Source organism: Cetorhinus maximus, chromosome 9 (assembly GCF_964194155.1).
Source record: "Cetorhinus maximus chromosome 9, sCetMax3.hap1.1, whole genome shotgun sequence".
Taxonomy (NCBI): domain Eukaryota; kingdom Metazoa; phylum Chordata; class Chondrichthyes; order Lamniformes; family Cetorhinidae; genus Cetorhinus; species Cetorhinus maximus.
Genome location: NC_135887.1, coordinates 79800974 through 79821245, shown reverse-complemented (window position 1 = coordinate 79821245; position 20272 = coordinate 79800974). Strand labels below are relative to the sequence as shown.

The 20272-nt window shown below is 40.7% G+C and overlaps 1 protein-coding gene across 1 annotated transcript in view; it reads left to right on the top strand.

Annotated features, from left to right (window-relative positions):
* Nucleotides 1-7438, top strand: part of ighmbp2 (immunoglobulin mu DNA binding protein 2) — an 80260-nt gene extending 72822 nt beyond the window's left edge. The window contains exons 14-16 of the mRNA XM_078548928.1: nucleotides 3635-4573; nucleotides 5705-5889; nucleotides 6742-7438. Coding sequence (XP_078405054.1) covers nucleotides 3635-4573; nucleotides 5705-5889; nucleotides 6742-6936 — 1319 coding nt within the window. The 3' untranslated portion in view covers nucleotides 6937-7438. The remainder of the gene's footprint in view (nucleotides 1-3634; nucleotides 4574-5704; nucleotides 5890-6741) is intronic.
* The last annotated feature ends 12834 nt before the right edge of the window (nucleotides 7439-20272 follow it).

Sequence of the window (20272 nt, the reverse complement as noted above, 5' to 3'; positions counted from 1 at the left end):
CCCAAGCCATGCCCCCTTTTTACAGTACCAGCTGCCATTTTTTGGTAAGTCTTCATTCACTAACATACTGAAAAGCTTTTGCACATTTGAATAGCTTTTCAGTGTGTTACTGAATGAGTGAGGTAAATAGGTAGGGTGGCAGGATGGGTAGGGTGGGTGAGGTCAGGTCGTGTCGGGGGAGAGTGGGAGGGTCGGGGAGGAGTCCGAAGGTCGGGGAGTGTTCAGTGGGGAGTCAGGGGTGGTCAATTGTATAGTTACCCAGGAGTTAGATGTGTTTTTTTTTAAGTCTAACGTTTTCTGGGTAACCTTTTAGGTATATAAATCAGAATTGTCCAAAGTCTCTGAATCCTAACTCAGAGTTGGAGACCTTTTTGGAGGGTCCCAGGGAGCAGAGGAATTACCCATTGGAAGTTGAGCCTTCCTGGGATTTTCCCACAGAGACCTTGCTTTGGGACAAGAGGGGTCCCCTTGCACATCTTCCAGGGTACATCCGTTCTCTGACCATTAGGAGGATGAAAGATCTGGGCCAATATTTTTTTTAAATCACCAACATTCCGACAGTGTTGGGTGAATCTAATGCAACATTCAAAAAGCAAATGTTAATGTGCCTCACTGTGAGGTTAATCTTCCCAACCTTGTTTTTGGTGAGTAAAGTTAATTTGAATGTATTGTTTGTGCCCTGGCACAAAGTAATAAATCAGGATTATTCATTCCATCAGAGATCGACTCATGGCTGCACATTATTGATCACTGGATTCATTGGTGGAACTGAATGTTAATTGAAGACATAGGGCTGTTCCTTAGGAAAACATAACAATGAGTCTTTGGTAGGGAGAAATAAAAGCTTTTAACATTTATTGGAAACGATATTAATTTTTTTTTCAAAAATGGCATTTGAATTTGTACACAATTATTTAAAAATATACTTGGGTAGGTTGTAGGTATAACACAAATGTACTTGAAATAACCCAATGTTTATTCAGTACTGTTATAATTTCCCATGAATTTCAATGGATATGAAGAAGAACATTGGAATTTTTTTTTCCCAAAAACTGCTGGCAGGGGCCTCCACCTTGATATAAGCTTTTGCTGCAGAAATGCAATTTAAACCCTATTATCTTATTAAGTAGTCTTATATGCGTTACCTTATCGAACACCTTTTGGAAATCCAAGTAGAAGTAATATATTTGGATTCCCAAAAGGCATTTGATAAGGTACCGCACATAAGTCTACTTAATAAGATAAGACCCCATGGTGTTGGGGTAGTACATTAGCATGGATAGAGGATTAGCTAACTAATAGAAGACAGAGAGTTGGGATAAGGGGGGCATTTTCGGGATGGCAACCTGTAACTAGTGGAGTGCCACAGGTATCAGCACTGGGGCCTCAATTATTTACAATATATATTAATGACTTAGATGAGGGAAGTGAATGTACTATCGCCAAGTTTGGGGATGACACAAAAATAGGTGGGAAGGCAAGTGGTGAGGATGACACAAAGACATAGACAGGTTAAGTGAGTGGGCAAAAACTTAGCAGATAGAATATAATGTGGGAAAATGTGAGGTTATGCTTTTTGGCAAGTAGAATAGAAGAGCTGAATATTATTTAAATAGAGAAAGACTGCAGAAGGCTGCAGCACAAGAAGGATTTGGGAGTCCTTGTGCATGAACCCCAAAAAGCTAACATACAAGTTCAACAGGTAATAGGGAAGGCAAATGGAATGTTGGCCTTTATTTCAAAGGGAATGTAGTATAAAACTATACAAGGCAGTAGTTAGACCACACCTAGAATACTGTGAATAGTTTTGGTCCCCTTATTTAAGGGAAGATATGCTGGCATCAGAGTCAGTCCAGAGAAGGTTCACTAGGTTGATCCCAGGTATGGAAGGATTTTCTTATGAGGAGAGGTTGAGTAGATTGGGCCTGTACTCATTGGAGTTTAGAAGAATGAGAGGTGACCTTATTGAAACATATGAGATTCTAGGGGGCTTGACAGGGGAGATGCTGAGAGGTTGTTTCCCCTTGTGGGAGAGTCTAGGACCAGACAGTATAATCTCAGAGTAAGGGGTGCCCATTTAAAACAGAGATAAGGAGGAATTTCTTCTCTCAGAAGGTAGTCAACCTGTGGAATTCTTTATCACAGAGTGCTATAGAGGCTGGGTCGTTCAGTATATTCAAGGCTGAGATAGACAGATTTTTAATCAGTAAGGGAATCGAGGGTTATGGGGAAAAGGCAGGAAAGTGGAGTTGAGGATTATCAGATCAGCCATGATCTCATTGAATGGCGGAGCGGACTCGATGGGCCGAATGGCCACTTCTGCTCCTACATCTTATGATCTAAGTGGAATACATTTGCATTGTCCTAGGTCCAGGTTTTAGTGGACATGCTCGACTTAATAAAACTACCCCATAATTGGCATTACTTAGCACTAAACCATGCAGCTTGGCTGGTGTGGGAAATGAAGAAATGTTACACTGGGTTATGGTTCAGGAAAATTAAAGTAGAATGGAAGGAGGTTCAGTCTGCATTTGACAGCTGGTGCAGTTTCGTTGGATAATCTGGTGGAGATTTAATAAAGGTATTCAAAAATTATGAGGGGTTTTGATGGAATAAATACGAATAAACTGTTTCCAGTGGCAGGATGGTTAATAGCTAGATCACACAGCTTTAGGGTGATTGGAAAAGAACCAGATGGGAGATGATTGATTTTGTGTAGTGAGTTGTTATAATCTAGAATGCACAGCCTGAAAGAGTGGTGGAAGTAGATTAAACAATAACCTTCTAGATGGAATGGTTATATGCTTGAAAAGTAAGCATTTGCAAGGCCATGGGAAATAAATGAGGGGTTTGGAACGATATGGATAGCTGGGACAAATGACCACCTCCTATGCTGTATCAGTCCATGATTCTATGCCTTGTGTCGTATTTGGCCTTCACTTGGGTGGTAAAATTCAATTATTACAACTTGCAGTTAGTAAGGAAGAGTTCTAGACATCAATCAGTGTGTGGTTCGGGGCCATTCTGAACAGGCAAAGCAGGACAGTGTCTGTTGCTGGTGCCTGGTTTTTCATTATTGCACCTCTTTTTGTTCTTTAAGATACTGCTCAGCCTCTCTGCCTGAGCTAGTATGATCCTGACTTCTCTGCTCCCCCCACTCCTGCTGCTGAACTGCCCTGATATCTTAAGTTGAGGAAAGCGGGAACTACAGTAACTTAAATGTTCAAGTACAGAAGAACTTCTATGGCATCCTTGATAATGTCCGGACATTCCAAATGCAGCTTTTGCTCTTCAAGTCTCATCCAAGCTGGCCTGTTTGATATTGATACAAAGTGGAAATTCTGCAGCATTGATGAATTATTAAAACTTAAGAGGGTAGAAATTGGTCTTCGGCAGTAGCACAAAATGAATGGTTTCATATCAGCCTGGTAACACATCGACCACCTGTTATACATTCTGCACTACATTCAGTTCCATCAGCTTTGATAGATTTGAACATCAAGTTGGGCGTTTATCGGGTAACCTAAACAAACCCATCCATTTAGCACTTCTGGCCAAGACCAATTTCTGCCCCAGTGTCTCACGGACAAACCATTTTGTTCAGTTTAATCACATTTTGAATCCTGTTGTTCAGGTGAAGTTGGCTTTCTGGCTGAAGACCGAAGAATAAATGTGGCGGTTACTCGTGCGCGACGCCACTTGACGGTGGTCTGTGACACGCGCACAGTCAGCACTCACCCGTTTTTGAAATCCCTGGTTGACTACATGACTGAACATGGGGAAATACGAACTGCATTTGAGTACTGTGATGACATTGTGTCCGAAAACTACTCCCGGCCAGCCCCTCAGGCCGAGCAAAGGAGAGCAAAAGATTTTTCAGTAGCATGCAAAAATAATGGGAGCTCAACAAACGACAGGAGTACACCAAATGCAAAAATACGTAAAGACACACAAAATCGATCCGCTCAAAAACCTGTGTGTAAAAAGAAGGCTGCAAATGATAATAGTCCCATAATACAGAAAGAGGATGTCAGTGCAAGAACATTAGACCCAGCCACCAAAACCATGATTGTAAAAGATAACTCTGAGAAACTTAAGAAACAAATAATGCAATTTACGGAGGATAGTGCAAGGACCAAGTTTGAATTCCCATCGAGTCTGAATTCTCATGATCGGTTGTTGGTCCACCAGATAGCGGAAGAGCTTGGCCTTGAGCATTTTAGCATTGGTGAAAGCAAAGACCGGTTTATTGTTGTAGCCAAGTCGGGTTTTTTGGAAACGCAAAGGCAGCTTGATGGCCAATTGGACCATAAGGGGCTGGAAGTGCCTCAGAAATCCAGCAATCTTGCCCCACAGATTCGCGAGGAAAAAGCAAAAGAATGGACTCTTACTGAAACTGAAGGGCCACAAGACTGTACCTCTTGTGTTTCTCAGTCAAAACTTGATTTAAAGACCCTGTACATGGAAAGGATGCAGCAGGAACAAACGAAGCGAGAGGAGAAGGAAAAACAGAAGCAGCAATCTAGCACTACTGTTTCTGTGAAGTCTAAAAATAAAAAAACTGTAGTAAAGGGTACGTACTATTGCTTTTAAAATTGTTTTAAGTCAATTTTTAACATATGTAAAAGTGGAAGATGAAGCAGTGATCATTGGATGGAAGCCCTTAATCCTAAGAGCTGGGATTTGGAAGGATGCCGATACAGTTAGTCCTTGCTTAAAAGTCAACTCACTTAAAGTTGTTTCACTTTAACATTGTTAATAAAGTGGTGTCAGTATATCTGTTTAACGTTGCCAGTTTCACTTTAATGTCATTTGACGTCCTTTTTCTGTGAGCTGTCTGCCCACATGACTTTTCTCATAGTGTTTCCACCCTTGCCCTCAGTCCCTCTTCGTCCTGCTCCCGCCCCTTGTCGACTCTCTCCCCGCCCCTTGTCGACTCTCTCCCTCCACCCTTGTCGACTCTCTCCCCCCACCCTTGTCGACTCTCTCCCCCCACCCTTGTCGACTCTCTCCCCCCCACCCTTGTCGACTCTCTCCCCCCCACCCTTGTCGACTCTCTCCCCCCACTTGCCTCTCAGCCCCTCGCTGTTGCCTGTCACCTCGGCGCCCTTTCCTCAACAAAAAGCTGAATAAATTTTTATTTTCTTATCATTGAGTTGGTTGTATATTCCAGTACTTCACGAACCTTAAGCCAGCTCTGCCAAAGTGGTCCCTCCGTGTATTGAATGAAAATAGCAACTCTGCGAAAACTAGCATTTATCCAATGGCAGATTCCACAACATGCTGTTGAGACAATTGTCATTATTAATATGATGTATATTTTAGGATAATACACAATAGCACATCATAATTTTATAGAATCCTTAATTACGAAACTACTTGGCATCATAATGCATCATAATTAAAAGGAAATTGTTTCATTCCACTTATTAGTGTCTTAACTTTAAGTGGAAAGACATTGCAGGACTGTTTCAGCCGCATTTAAAATTGGTGGGCGTTGCATTATTGCACAGTTCCCACAATCCACTAGAACGGTCACGCTTGGAATGTTTTTATTAACTGGACAGCTCTGTGTTGTGAAAAGGCATTGCGCTACAGTGTAGGAACTTTGCAGTGGACCTGCAACATGTTGGGTATTGGATTTTTAACCATTTTATTTTAGATAAGGTGGGATCAAACATTGCTCCAATTGTTTGTTTAACAGGGAAAGCGTCAACTACAGAAGCTGCTGCAAGTGGTAGAGAAGAGGATTTTGATGCACTCATCGCTGCATCAATAAAGGCGAACAGTGTTTGTGCTTTTTTAAAGTGCAATGGAAGTATTCTCACCCTGGGGCAGCACTGCATTCACTGTAACAAACACTACTGTCTCAGCCATCACATCCCAGAGGTAAGAACTGTGCATAGTGAAAGCAAGTGCTAACTCAGTTAATTCAGCAATGTTTAGCATGAAATTGTTGATAGGAATACTGAAGAGACTGGATGGATTTAGATGTTGGAACACTCTGTACATTTTAGTAAAATAAAGACTCTATTTTTACTCGGGATCTCAAATTTTAAAAAAAATCACTTTGGCCATACGGGTATCATGAGCAAGGCCAGCATTTATTACCCATTCTGAGTTACCCTTGAGAAGGCCCCCTTCTTGAATTGTACAGTCTGTATGATGAAGTTACTCTCTCAGTGCTGTTAGGTGGGGAGTTCCAGGATTTTAACCCAGTGATGATGAAGAAACTTGTCCAAGTTTGGATGGTGTGTGACTTGGAGGTGGTGGTGTACCCATGCACCTACTGCTGCTTTCCTTCTATATGCAAAGCTTGTGGGTTTGGGAAGTGCTGTTGAAGAAGCCTTGCTGAGTTACTGCAGTGAACCCTGTAGATGGTTGGTACTGCAACCACATTGCGTAGGTGGCCGAGGGAGTGGGTGTTCAACAGGCTGGAAGGACTGTGGAGCTCCTTATCTCCCTCTCTCTTTCTTCCTACAAATCTATGAGCTTTTAAAATCCAAGCTTGAAATGACCTCACATTGCCATTTTATTTAATTTATCCCACTACCTCCCCAACCCCCTTTCAAGCAAGATCTTGAACCTGGTCTTGCTCAGGTCATTAATTCATGTTGTATTTAAGATGCTGCAGACTTCTATGGCTGTGTGCCTCTGCTTTTTGTTCTTGATTTATTCAGCAGCTTTCACCTTTATTATCATGAATAATGCAAGGCGCTTGTACCTGTGTCCCTCTTCTAGGTTCATGGCTGTGGTGGGAGTGCAAAAGCTCATGCCCGAAAACTCATCAGCAGAGAAGGTATTCTATATGCAGGCAGTGGTAGTAAGGACCACTTATTAGATCCAGTGAAGAAGGCCCATCTGCAGAGAAAACTAGGAAAGAAAATTGAACAATTAGCTAGCCAACGAGGTGTCAAAAAGGAAACTAAAAAGTAAAAATTGAAATGGTATGTTATAAATTAATGGCCTAAATATGTGTATTTATTTCAAAAGGTTTTCTTGTATTATACAAATAATTGCTGGAGCAAAGTAATAAACACAAATGTTGGATGATCAGGAATGGAAATGACCTCATACTAATTATGAAAGCTATGCAATTTTGATAGCTTTGGAGTGGGTGTTACAGATTGTGTAGCAATAGAATCTACTGAGGAGCAGAAATTAATCTTCATCCTTTTACTGTCAGCAGCTGTTTCAAAACAACGGGAACAGCGAAAAGATTACTGCAATGTAAATGATTGTCCTGATTATTTCAGTAGCTTATTCCATACCATCATTTGGGAATAGCTGTGTAAAAGGAAGATTGTAACGATGGATTACTTGAATAGTAATAATTTATGGTTGTTCAATCTTAATTGGCCATTTCTATTGCTGATCACTTGACACATTTTTGTTTCAAAATCTGTAATAGAATGGAAAATAAAAGCACATAACTAATGATTTCTAAATGCCTTGCTACATTTACCTCTAGTGTATCCAACACATTCTCAATGTCACACAAAACTATCTTTTGAAAGAAAAGAAGCCACTCTTCATGTTTAATGCTTTTAACTTGAAGCCTGGAAAATACTAATTGACCTTAGGAATTAGAAACTTCTTCATTTGCCTAAAGTTACCTATCTGACAATGGGGGATACTTGAACAGTGGTCTTTAAGAAACAGGTCAAATTATTAGTTATGTATTAGACCATAGATTATATTTGGGCAATGAATGGCACAGGAGATTCACAAGCACGTTTACCAATTATCTTTACACCAGCGTGAAGACTTGGCCAGTTATTGGGTGAATGCGTTTTATTAATTCATATTGAAGAAAAAATTGAATATTGGTATTTAGTTCCCCCCCTGCCAAGTGTAAGATAGTACAGTTTAGTGGAAGGAATATAACTGTGTATAATTTACCAATAATGGGGCAATTTTGTAACTACTATTTTAAAATGTTATGTATTTTCTGGGTAAGTATCTGTGTTGAGTCAAAGACTTTTTGTTCTAAGGGGGAAATGTTGGCACAATTCTAACTGCATGCTTCGATCAATGGAAATTGGCCATTGATAGTGTCTCTGGATGCTTTGCTTCCTAATAATATCCAGGTTTAGAGAGATAGATGTGTCATCTGTCTTTCTTTTTCGATTTTGTACTGTAAGGAAGCTTGACCTATTGAGAAACCAGTGTCCTGCGTTGGCATGATTAAAAATTTTTTCAGCAGGCCTATCAATGATTTTATTTATTCATTCACAGGACGTGTGAGAAGGTGGTGATGAGAAGGTGGTGATGACAACCGACTGCCTTCCTCAGCCATTTCAGAGGGCAGTTAAAAACCAACCATATTGCTGTGGGACTGGAGAACTATAGGTCAGAACAGGCAAGGATGGAAGGTTTCATTCCCTGCTGAATATTAAATGACATTGTTCCTCTTGTTGCCTTGTGTATACTATGTTAAAGAAACAAATGGCAAAGATTCGATAATAGGAGACAACTCTGCCTCATAAGAATAGTGCAATAAACTGTCAGTTCACACTGTCAACTCCCTGCACCCTTGATTTCATTATTAACATCCTGGATGGTGCAGTTTAGCTCCAGTGGGACCTCTGCACTTGACCGGCTGAAATTCTTTTTTTTTGTAGCATTCTTTTAAATTTTCTCGCTAGAAATATGTGAGCCATCAGTCAGAATAAACTTATTTGACAGTATTATGGCATGGTCTAAAATTAACTTGCAGCTCCAGCAAATCAAATGCATTCCAGTTTATATGACGCAATTGCTGTTGAGCATTTCCACATCAGACAGGGGAATTACTCCTTAATGTCACAGTGGATCATATTATACAGTGATGTACATCTGGTAGCACTGTGTCCTCTCTCCTTCTTGCTACATAAAATTTGCACGTCACATCTTTTACAGGCAGCAATAAAACTTACTCCGGAATTTAAATTAATTAGAAATTGAACATATTGTAAATAATTAAACAGTCACAACTTTTGAGAGGAAAGGGTAAATTAACTTTTAGAAGAGCAACAGCTTTCAACTAAGGTTGTATCTTATTATTATGTGGCTAATCCAGATACAGCATTCCCAACACAAAAATTGCCAGGATCTTTAACAATTCAGTAAACTAGTGGGCTGTTGCTTTGAATCACGGAATCTATTGTAGGAGCTTTGAGCAGGATTTGGAATGGCATGCTCTAGTGGATTTTCATAATATTTTCAGATGCCATTTTTCTTTTCAGTTCAAAGCAACGTGATAGATTCAGGAGACAGCCTTATTTCTAATCTCCTTTTCTATTAGACCTATACGTATGCAAATTAAATTGATTGTTCTGTGTCTTTGGATAAGCTGAGCAACAGGCTGATAACCTTGAATGTATTTTGTCATTCAGTTTATAGCAAGAGATGTGAAGCACAGCAAAAGTATCTATCTGTTAACAGTATATCACTTACACAATATATTTAAGAAAATGTACAGCCTCTTTTTAGCATAATTATCTTTTGGTGTGTGTGCGTAGTCATGGAGAGCAAGGAGAGGCCATTTCAATTTAAGTGATAAAATGTTGACTTAAAGGAAGAAGAATTCAGCTATTTTCAATTATTGAGGAGGCGGTGGCCTAGTTTTAATGTCACTGGATTAATAACCCAGAGGTCCAGGCTAATGCTCTGTGCGTTCAAATCCCACTACAGCAGTTGGTTGAATTTAAATTCAATTAATAAATCTGGAATTAAAAGCTAGTTTAATGGTGACCACAAAACCATTGTCGATTGTTGTTTTAAAAAAAACCCATCTGGTTCACTAATGTCCTTTAGAGAAGGAAATCTGCTGTCCTTGCCTGATCTGGCCTACATGTGACTCCAGACCCACAGCAATGTGGTTGACTCTTAACTACCCTCTGAAATGGCCTAGCAAGCCACTCAGTTGTATCAAATTGCTATGAAGTCGAAAAGGAATGAAACCGGGTGGACCCCCGGCAATGATCTATGCACCAGAAATGACAATGGCGCACACCCTGTCGACCCTGCAAAGTCCTCCTCGGTAACATCTGCCAAAATTGGATGAGCTGACTCACAGACTAGTCAAGCAACAACTTGACATAGTCATACTCACAAAATCATACCTCACAGACAATGTGCCAGACACCACCATCACCATCCCAGTTGGTGGGACAGGACATACCTACCAGAGGTGGCAACTCAGTGGTACACTGTCGGGAGGGAGTTTCCATGGGAGTCTTCAACATTGACTCTGGACCCTATGAAGTCTCATAGCATCAGATCAAACTTGGGCAAGGAAACTCCTACTGGTTACCGCTTACCATCCCCCCATCAGCTGATGAATCAGTGCTCCTCCATGTTGAACACCACTTGGAGGAAGCACAAGGGGACAGAATGTACTCTGGGTGGGGGATTTCAATGTCCATCACCAAGAGTGGCTAGGTAACACCACTACTAACCGAATTGGCCAAGTCCTAAAGGACACAGCTGCTGGACTGGATCTTCAGCAGGTGGTGAGGGAACCAACAAAAGGAAAAACATACTTGACCTCATCCTCACCAATCTACCTGTCGCAGATTCATCTGTCCACTACAGTATTGATAGGAGTAACCACCACAGATCTTGTGGAGACAAAGACCTGTCTTCACATTGAGGATACACTCGATTGTGTTGTGTGGCACTACCATCAGGCTAAATGGGATAGTTTTCGAACAGAACTAACAGCTCAAAACTGGGCATCCATGAGGTGTTGTAGGCCATCAGCAGCAGCAGAATAGTATACAACCACAATATGTGCCCTCATGGCCTGGCATGCCCCCCACTCTACTATTACCATCAAGCCACGGGATCAACCCTGATTCAGTAAACAGTGCAAGAGGGAATTCCAGGAGTTGTACCAGGCATGCTTGCATGTCAAACAGTGAAAAAAACAAGTGATAGACAGAGCTAAGCGATCCTATAACTAATGGATCTGATCTAAGTTCTGCAGTCCTGCCACATCCAGTGGTGAATGATGGTGGATGATTAAACAACTCACTGGAGGAGGAGGCTCCACAAATATCCCCATCCTCAATGATGGAGGAGCCCAGCACATCAGTGCAAAAGACAAGGCTGAAGCATTTGCAGCCATCTTCAGCCGGAAGTGCCAAGTGGTTGATCTATCTCGGTCTCCTCCAGAGGTCTTCAGCCAATTCAATTCACTCCATGTGCTATCAAGAAGCAGCTGAAGGCACTGGATACTGCAAAGGTTATGGGCCCTGACAATATTCTGGCAATAGCACTGAAGACTTGTGTTCCATAACTAGCCATGCCTTTAGCCAAGCTGTTCCAGTCCTGTACAACACTGGCATCTACCCGTCTATGTGGAAAATTGCCCAGGTATGTCCTGTCCACAAAAAACAGGACAAATCCAACCTGGGCAATTACCACCCCATCAGTCTACTCTTGATCTTCAGCGAAGCGATGGAAAGTGTGGTTGACAGTGCTATCAAGTGGCACTTACTCAGCAATAACCTGCTCACTGATACTTAGTTTTGGTTCCTTCAGGGCCACTCAGCTCCTGACCCCATTACAGCCTTGGTCCGAACACGGGCAAAAGCGTTGAACTTAAGAGGTGAGGTGAGAGTGACTGTGCTTGACATCAAGGCAACAATTTACAAAGTGTGGCATCAATGAGACCTAGACAAACTGAAGTCAATGGGAATCTGGGGACAAAGCTCTCCACTGGTTGGAGTCATACCTAGCACAAAGGAAGATGGGTATGGTCATTGGAATCAATGATCTCAGTTCAAGGACATCACTGCAGGAGTTCCTCAGGGTAGTGTCCTAGGCCCAACCATCTTCAGCTGCTTCATCAATGACCTTCTATCATAATGTCAGGAGTGGGGATGTTTGATGATGATTGCACAATGTTCAGCACCATTCACAACTCTTCAGATACTGAAGCAGCCCATGTTCATGTGCAGCAAAATGTGGACAATATTCAGGCTTGGGCTGACAAATGGCAAGTATCCTTCGCACCACACAAATGCCAGATAATGACCTTCTCCAACAAGAGAGACTCTAACCATGTCTCCTTAACATTCAATGGCATTACCATTGCTGAATCCCCCACTGTCAACATCCTGGGGGGATACCATTGACCAGAAACTGAACTGGACCAGCCATATAAATACAAGAGCAGGCCAGAAGCTTGGAATTCTGCAGAGAGTAACTCACCAAAGCCTGTCCACCCTCTACAACGCACAAATCAGGAGTATGATGGATACGCTCCATTTGCTTAGATGAGTGCAGCTTCATCAACATCAGGAAACTCGACACCATCCAGGGCAAGGTGGCCTGCAAGATTGGCACCCCAACCACCTTAACAAATATTCACTCTCTCCACGACCAACGCACAGTGGCAGCAGTGTGTACCATCTACAGGATGGCATTGCAGTAACTCGCCAAGGCTCTTTCGACAGCACCTTTCAAACCTGCGACCTTTAGCATCTAGAAGGACAAGGGCAATAAGAGGCATGGGAACACCACCACCTGGAAGTTCCCCTCCATGCCACGCACCATGCTGACTTGGAAATATGTTGCCATTCCTTCACTGTCGCTGGGTCAAAATCCTGGAACTCCCTTCCCAGCAGCGCTGTAGTTGTTCCTACACCATATAGACTGCAGTGGTTCAAGAAGGTAGCTCACCAAGACCTCAAGGGCAATTAGGGATGGCCAATAAATGCTGGCCCATCCAATGACGCCCACATTGCATAAAAAAAAACGAAAAAATTTTTTTTGATAAAGTCCACTCAACTACCCTGTCATAAGAATAACAGGGCCAAAAAATATTTAAATGAAATGAAGACTCTGAGAATATAAAATAAACGTTAAATGGCTCTGGAGGAAGGCATGCCAACCGTCCTAGATTGTTCTGGAGTTTGCAGGAATTGAAGATTCATTTGGATACTGCTGGGAGCAACCCCAGGCAGCAAGATGATAGTGTATTGAGGGAGTGATGCATTGTTTTAGGTGCCATCTTTTGAATAAGACGTTAAAATAATGCCCTGTGCCTGGCCAGTGGATGTAAAAAAAAATCATTGCAAGACGGTATTCAAAGCAGAGGAGAGGAGTTTTCCTAGTTTTCTGGTCAACAGTTATATCTTAACCAACCTCACCAAAATAAATTAACTCACTATTTATCTCTGAGGGAACTTGCTGTGTGTTTTTGCTTATGTAACAACAATGACTACACGGAAGTAATTTATTATCTGTTTAGGACCATGAGGATATGAAACCTATATAATTGAAAGTTTTTTTTTAACATATTGATGTTGCTAGAAATAACAATCAGGAATTTGTGTCCTTCATTACCAACCGCCAACCAAATTGCAGTTATATAACTGGATGTCTCAAAGCGCTTTATAGGCAATTAAGTACTTTTAGAAGTGTAGCCATTGTTGTGATGTAGGAAATGTAGCAGTCAATGTGCACTCATCAAACTCCCACAAACAGTAATGTGATAATGACCAGATAATCTGTTTTCTGTGATATCAATTGAGAGGTAAATTTTGGCCAAGACACCAGGGATAACTAACTTCCCTGCTCTTCTTTGAACTTTAGTGCCATGGGATCTTTTACATCCACCCAATCAGACAGATGCATAATATCTGATGGTACCTCTTACAATGCAATGCTCCCTCACTCAAGTATAAACCTTAATTTTTATGCTCAAGCCCTGGGGTAGGACTTGAATGCAGAACCTTGTGATTCAGAGGCACAAGTGCTACCAACTGAGCCACAGTGGTGTTCAGTGCAGCCTACATTATCTAGCAATAGTCCAAACCAAGTCCAATGCAGTATATGGCAAAGGGGACTACTGGAAATAGCTAAACCTGTTCATAGGAAGGTAAAGAAAAAGAGGACACATTGTCTTAGGAATTGCAATACATCTCCTATGGAAATTGCACAAAATATGAACAAAATGGGCATGTATCATTTAATTTTTTATTTTAGTTTTATTTCAACATTTCTGATAACTTGAGTACTTAAGAAAAACACTGCTATCTCATCCAGATCTTCCCATCATATATAATTTTCTTTTGAGATCTGTATGAATAATTTTTCATCTGCCTATATGCCCTTTTGAATTGAACAATTGTCCTTTTTCTGTTTTGATGGGCCTGTTGAGTTGCTATTCACCACATTTAGATGCTACTCTATTGCATAACTTCACCCATCAGTTTGCAGAAATGACATTTAACTCTCTAGCATATATCCACACATTCGTGTTTTCTTACCTAAATCCTCTGTATCCATCTTTTTAGCAGCCTTCCTAATTTTAATATTTTGCATGTTGCCTCAGTTCCCTGCCTCCATTTTTTATTTCTAGTTGGATTTGCTACCTCGGAGCCTTACCAGGTCGCAAATCACTACACTGTGATAATATCCTTGCATCTGAATTGTTTCCAGTGCTCTTAGCTTTTTCATAAATATGTGTACTGGCACTGGATGCAACAGATAATCTACGGTCACCAGTGCTTTACTGTGACAGCATTACTCCATTCCACTTTTAGGTGAGGTTTTTACTTAGTCATTCTAATATTTTATTTCTCAAGACAGGTGCTGTCCTGTATATGAGGACGATTTTCAATATGAGAAACACTTGTGCTTTTCCTGCTGCACTTTACACAATAAATGGGATATAATTAAAGCATCATTGATATTTTTAGTACCTATACATTTCTCAGGATTGGCCACCATTTCGCATTATTTTCCACTTGCTATTTGTTATTGAGACACCTGAAATAATAGCCCTCTCCTTGCAACATTATTTCAGTCAAGAAAACATACCGAGGGCAGGACTCGGCTGGTCATAACTGGACCTATTATCAGTAAGTATGATCCCCTGTTTTGCAACATCTAGCCAGCTTGTTACTCGTTCTATAATGTTGATGACTAGGCAAGGTGGTTGGGCCGGGTGGTCATATAATAAAACCTATAGGAATAGGTCCAACCAGAGTTTAGGAGAAGGGTTGTCTTGTTGGGTTAGCTCGATTATAAGAGCCCAAAAGGCTGGTGCTGTCCTTCTCTTGGTGGTTAAAATACTGATCATTATGAATGATATTAGCAAATGCTCAAGGACAAAGTGGTAATAGGTCAAAATAATGTGAAGCTATGTCGTCTATAATACAGACTAACAGCTTCAAATCACAACTGGTTATTTGTTTACAAAATTGCGTTGGTTTCACAATATCAGCCGAATAATTCACCACAGCTTTCTTTTTGAATGATGCCATTTATTTGAAAAGAATACTCACACACTTACATTCAGCAAAAAGTACAGATAAATCAGAGTATTTCATGCAGTGAAAATTTTTCTAATTTGCACTGTGAAAGTGAGAAAAAGCTTTTATGGCAGTGCCTTAAGGGCTGGTTCTGGCACTTTAACGTCATTCAAGGCAAGTGCCAAATAACCATTAAATTTCATAGACCTGAAGTTCAAATCGTAGATGCCCAGTTGGTTTGTCAGGTTTGTACCCTTCAAAGATTCTCCTTGTGCTGTTATCTCTACTTTAGTCACTTATGTGCTAAGTCCACACTGAATAAGTCACATCTTTCCACATCTCACAGTGTATAGTGACTCAAAAACACTTGGTTACTATTATCTGAGCTGAGCGCAGACATTATTGATGGGCCACCATGTTTAGTAAGTTGGCAACATAGTTGGCCATCCACCAAACATAATTCTAGCCTCCACAATTATTCATTGCGTAGAGTTACACAAATAAACTAATCCATTAATGGTAATATATATATATATATATATTTTATTTATACATAATGTATAAATATTAATTTCATTACAAAATTGTGTGCTAATAAGCATGCGTAAGGGAGAAACTAGCATCATATTGATAATCTTTGTGTATAAATTTTGATTCTAATGTTCACATGCATAAAGGAAGCAAGAACAGCAGAAAATAGTGGCAGACTTTTCATCCAAATCTGTTAGCACTATTTAAAGTCTTGCTCCTATCTTAAAATGAGTCAATGGAAATTAGCAAAAATACTTTGTTAACGATAGGGCCCTATCAAAGGCTAACTTTGAGAAATCAAATGCAGCGTGTATGCCCTGGCTATTGCTGGGTATGGCTTAGTTCATCAGGATCAGAAGGAGCAGGCAGTCCAGGAGCTATATGAAAGTAGAGGAGGTATTTCACTTTAAGATCAAACTAGTGGATTGTTATTATCAGCTTCAGATACCTGGGAATAAGGGGGGAAATCTGTGCATGATGGGGCTCAGACTTAGCATGGTGGACGTGACTATGGCTCCATGAAAACCTTTAGTGACAGTCATTCATGTGCAGGCCAATATTATTTATGTGGAGTGTCCTTCCAAGATCCCATAGAGAAATTGAGCTAGAAATTTGGCTCTGTAGTGCCCAGGTTTTCAGTGTTACAGGTGCTGTTTTATGTCCAAAGTGGCGTCTGTGCTATGTGCAGCAGATGTCTTTCCCCCACACGTGAAGCAGGTGGGCTATTAACAGAAACAAATAAGGGGCCTGCTTTTGCTATTCCTTGCAAATTTGGCTTGCACCGGAGAGAGGCAGCACCAGTGCTAATTGCCTTTGGGAAAACCAATGCTAAACAGAATTGAATGAGAAAAAGGTTAGTGCTCACCTTAATCAGCACTCCTCCCACTTCTGAGATCTTTGTTCTCACTCCCGGTCTCTGATCTATGGCCACACCCTCAGTCCCCCCGCCTGCCCGGGCCATTCCAATCGCACTCTTTGACCCAGCCTACTATGGTGCAGACCCTCACGATCTTACCTATACATTTGCCTTAACATTGGCACATGTAACCATGCAGTCTCCTACACCAGTTCCTCAACGTGATAATGAGGTGTGAGACTTAAAATCCCATGCCCCTCAGACCTCTCCATTTGAGCACAGGTGAGGTTCCTCAAAACTGAAGCAGCCAAACTTCTAGGCCATTGAATCAGAGCATAGAAGGAGGCCAGTTGGCCCACCATATTTAGGCCAGCTCTTGAAGAGCTATCCAATGAATGAATCCCATTGTCCAGTTCATTTCCTTTTCAGGACTTGGTTGCTTTGTAGTTTATTGAAATAACTCTAAGCCTGTTTTGGCATCCACTTCAGTAGTGAACAGCAGCAACAACTGCATGAGGACACTACAATCTTGCATGTTGATGGCTTCTTTAAGTGGCAGATTCATCATTATCATACAGGATAGCCATTCCTGTGCATACCGACAATCCTGCATCATAACTAACTTGGAAGGGCTACTTCTTTCACCCACGTCCAAATTATATACGAGCTCCGCTGGAGAATACACATCAGTGCACAGGCCTTGGGAGCAGTTTACTTTAACAGCAATAAACCTTCACATGGCTCTTGAAAGAGAGGGCTGATTTTTCAGAGATATGGGTTATATAGTGCAATCATTGCTGCTGACATCTCTGCACAAGTCTTCTCAAGGAACAGATATTACAAACCAAATGGGCAAACCAGGATTCACATTTAGGATACTAAAACAACACTGCAGTGATTGTGCTGGTCTGGGAGTAAGGAGCACGGCGGGTCTAAGCTAGCCCTTTTTAAAAGAAGATTGAAAGAATTATGCCAGTGTGATGTATGCTACTATGGACCTGAATGAAAAACAGCAGCAAGCCATGGAAGACTGGTGGTGCACAGCAATCCAGTCATCACAGTCAGGGAGACAGTTCTTCCACTGAGCTCTGCACTTGGTGACTATACCTTTCTATTAGACATGTTTAGAAGCATAAGACTGTTAGTTGCTTAACTGGTTTAGAATCTTTTTATTTTTGGACAATTGGTGCTCTCCTGCATTGTAACAAAGAAATAGATTGCAAGATTTATAAAAAGTAGAATGATATTCTGATGCATGTTGTTTGAATCAATTTTGTGTACATGTTTAATGTGCTTTTCTATTGCATTTATCCCATATTAGTTATGTACTTCTACATGCGCCTGTAGATGTGGTCTATTGTTAAGTCCCCTCATGCCTGAGGAAAGTGCAGTGATGGATTGTTAGTCAGCTAAATAGTGAGTTGCAGAGGGATCAGAAGCGCCCCCCCCCCCACCCCTATCTACAACTTCTCTTGATATATCTTCCCCTAGTACCAGTTATTGCTCTTCCTCAAGCTACTGAGGGACTCATTGTACATACTGTTACTTATAGATGCCTTCCTTGAAAGAACAGAACTGACACTAACAACAACATTAACTGGCTATCCTTGATAATCATTGAAATACATTAAATTACAGAACAGCAGCAGACCATTCAGCTCAACCAGTCTAACCTGCCGTTCTGACAAATAGTTCTAATCGCATGTACCCACCCTGTTTCTATATCTGTTTATTCCTCCTTTATCCACCTATTCAACTAATCTTGAATGTTGATGATACTTCCCTATGATCCCAGTGCTGAAGCTGATTCTTCACCACACCCACTGGGTTTCTGAATGTTGAACAGTGGGCAGCACTGAGTTCTGTGTATTTCTTCCTCAGTTATCTATTAGTACCGAAATCTGCCATGTTCCACCTATTCATAACTGGCATCTACTATCTTGAATGTGGAAGGAAGTGACGGTGCAACATGGTCCTCACATTCTAACATCCTGCATTGAATGGAAGCTTCCTAAGGATGGTCATGTGAGATATATCAAGAGGGACAGGAAGCACACTAGATCTACTTACCTTCATCAACTCTGAATATTTCATTACTGCTTCACTGTGTTTCCAGTTGGAATTTCAAATCTCTATGAGGATTCTTTTTATGCTCTGCTCCCTTCTGACCGAACCCTGGATCAAATGCTTGTGGAGGGAGAAAACTGAACATCGCCACTTGAAATTTCTGCAGGTTTCTACCAATCTCAGTGGAATATTGTCAGAAACTCTGGAGAAATGGTAAAATTTTGGCAGGAGCTTGGAATTCCTCATAGAAATACTACTCCTATGAGTACACTTATCCATCTAGTACTGTGTTGGCATTACTTGAATAATTAAGCACTTATGCATCCACACTGTGCACAAGTTACATAACAAATTGTATAAATCATGATTAATATCATAAAATTGATACAGCTGAGAAACATGTTTTGGCCACCCCATCCACAATAAAGGCAAACGTACTTTCCCACATCATGTCACCTACCTATCTTTAAATGTGTCCAATGTTTCTGGCTCCACTATGTTTGCAGGAAGACTATTCCATGGGAGATCACTCTCTACACTCTACAGTCTCTCTCATTGTTAATTGCACAATTCTTATTTCCTATAAGATGAACAGTATTTCCTGAGGGAGCCAACATGAGTTTTGCTGCTTATTCTGCACTGCCTTTAAAATAAGAGTGTAGTGGATTAAGATGGGGTGAGATTCAGCACTTGGAAATTCATTTTCCTCTATGGTTTTTGTAAGATTTTGAAAACATCTATAAAACAACCACTGTTTAACATCATCTCCATATATGTCCTTTGTACTATGAGTGGTAATTTGCAGCTTTGAAGTTCATTCATTTTTTATTATGGACAATTTTTTCATTAAAAATCTATAAAACAGAAACTTATATATCCTATGCCCCTACTTTACGGAAATATTCTTACTTTATCACGGTATTCTTTTCCATGTCACAAAACTTTTTTTCCAGACCTCCTTTCAGCTCCTCACAGTAATTAAGCCTGTCTTTGAGGTACTTCTAAGGGTCATTCTACCTACAGAACAACAACAGTGGGGCTAGCTTGTTCAACTATTCAATTACATCATGGCTGACTTCAACCTCATTTAGCCCACCTTTGATCCATATCACTCGATCCCCTCAGTTAGTAAAATTCTAGTGTTCCCAGTCTTGAAAATTTCAATTTACCCATCTTCCAAAGCCTTTTGAGAGTGCAAATTATAGATTTTCACCACCCTTCATGTGAAAAAGTGCTTCCTAATTTCACCTCTGAATGGCTTGGCTCCAATTTTATTATTGTGCCCCTTATTCTAGATTTCTCCCAACAGAGAAACTAGCTATTCTGTAGTGAATCCTTCTATAACTATCTAATCCTTTCTTAACTTTTCTTCAAAAAGAGCAAAATATTGTACCTTATATTTTGTTGCTAGATTATTTTTAAAAGTAGTTCCCACAAAGTTTAATTGTACTTCTGCATCAATGTCCACCCTCATCTAATAATTTGGTTAGGAGAGAAACAAGAATAATACTTTATTTAAGGTTTTGATTAATATTGTCTATCAAAAAATAAATAAGAACTTGCATAT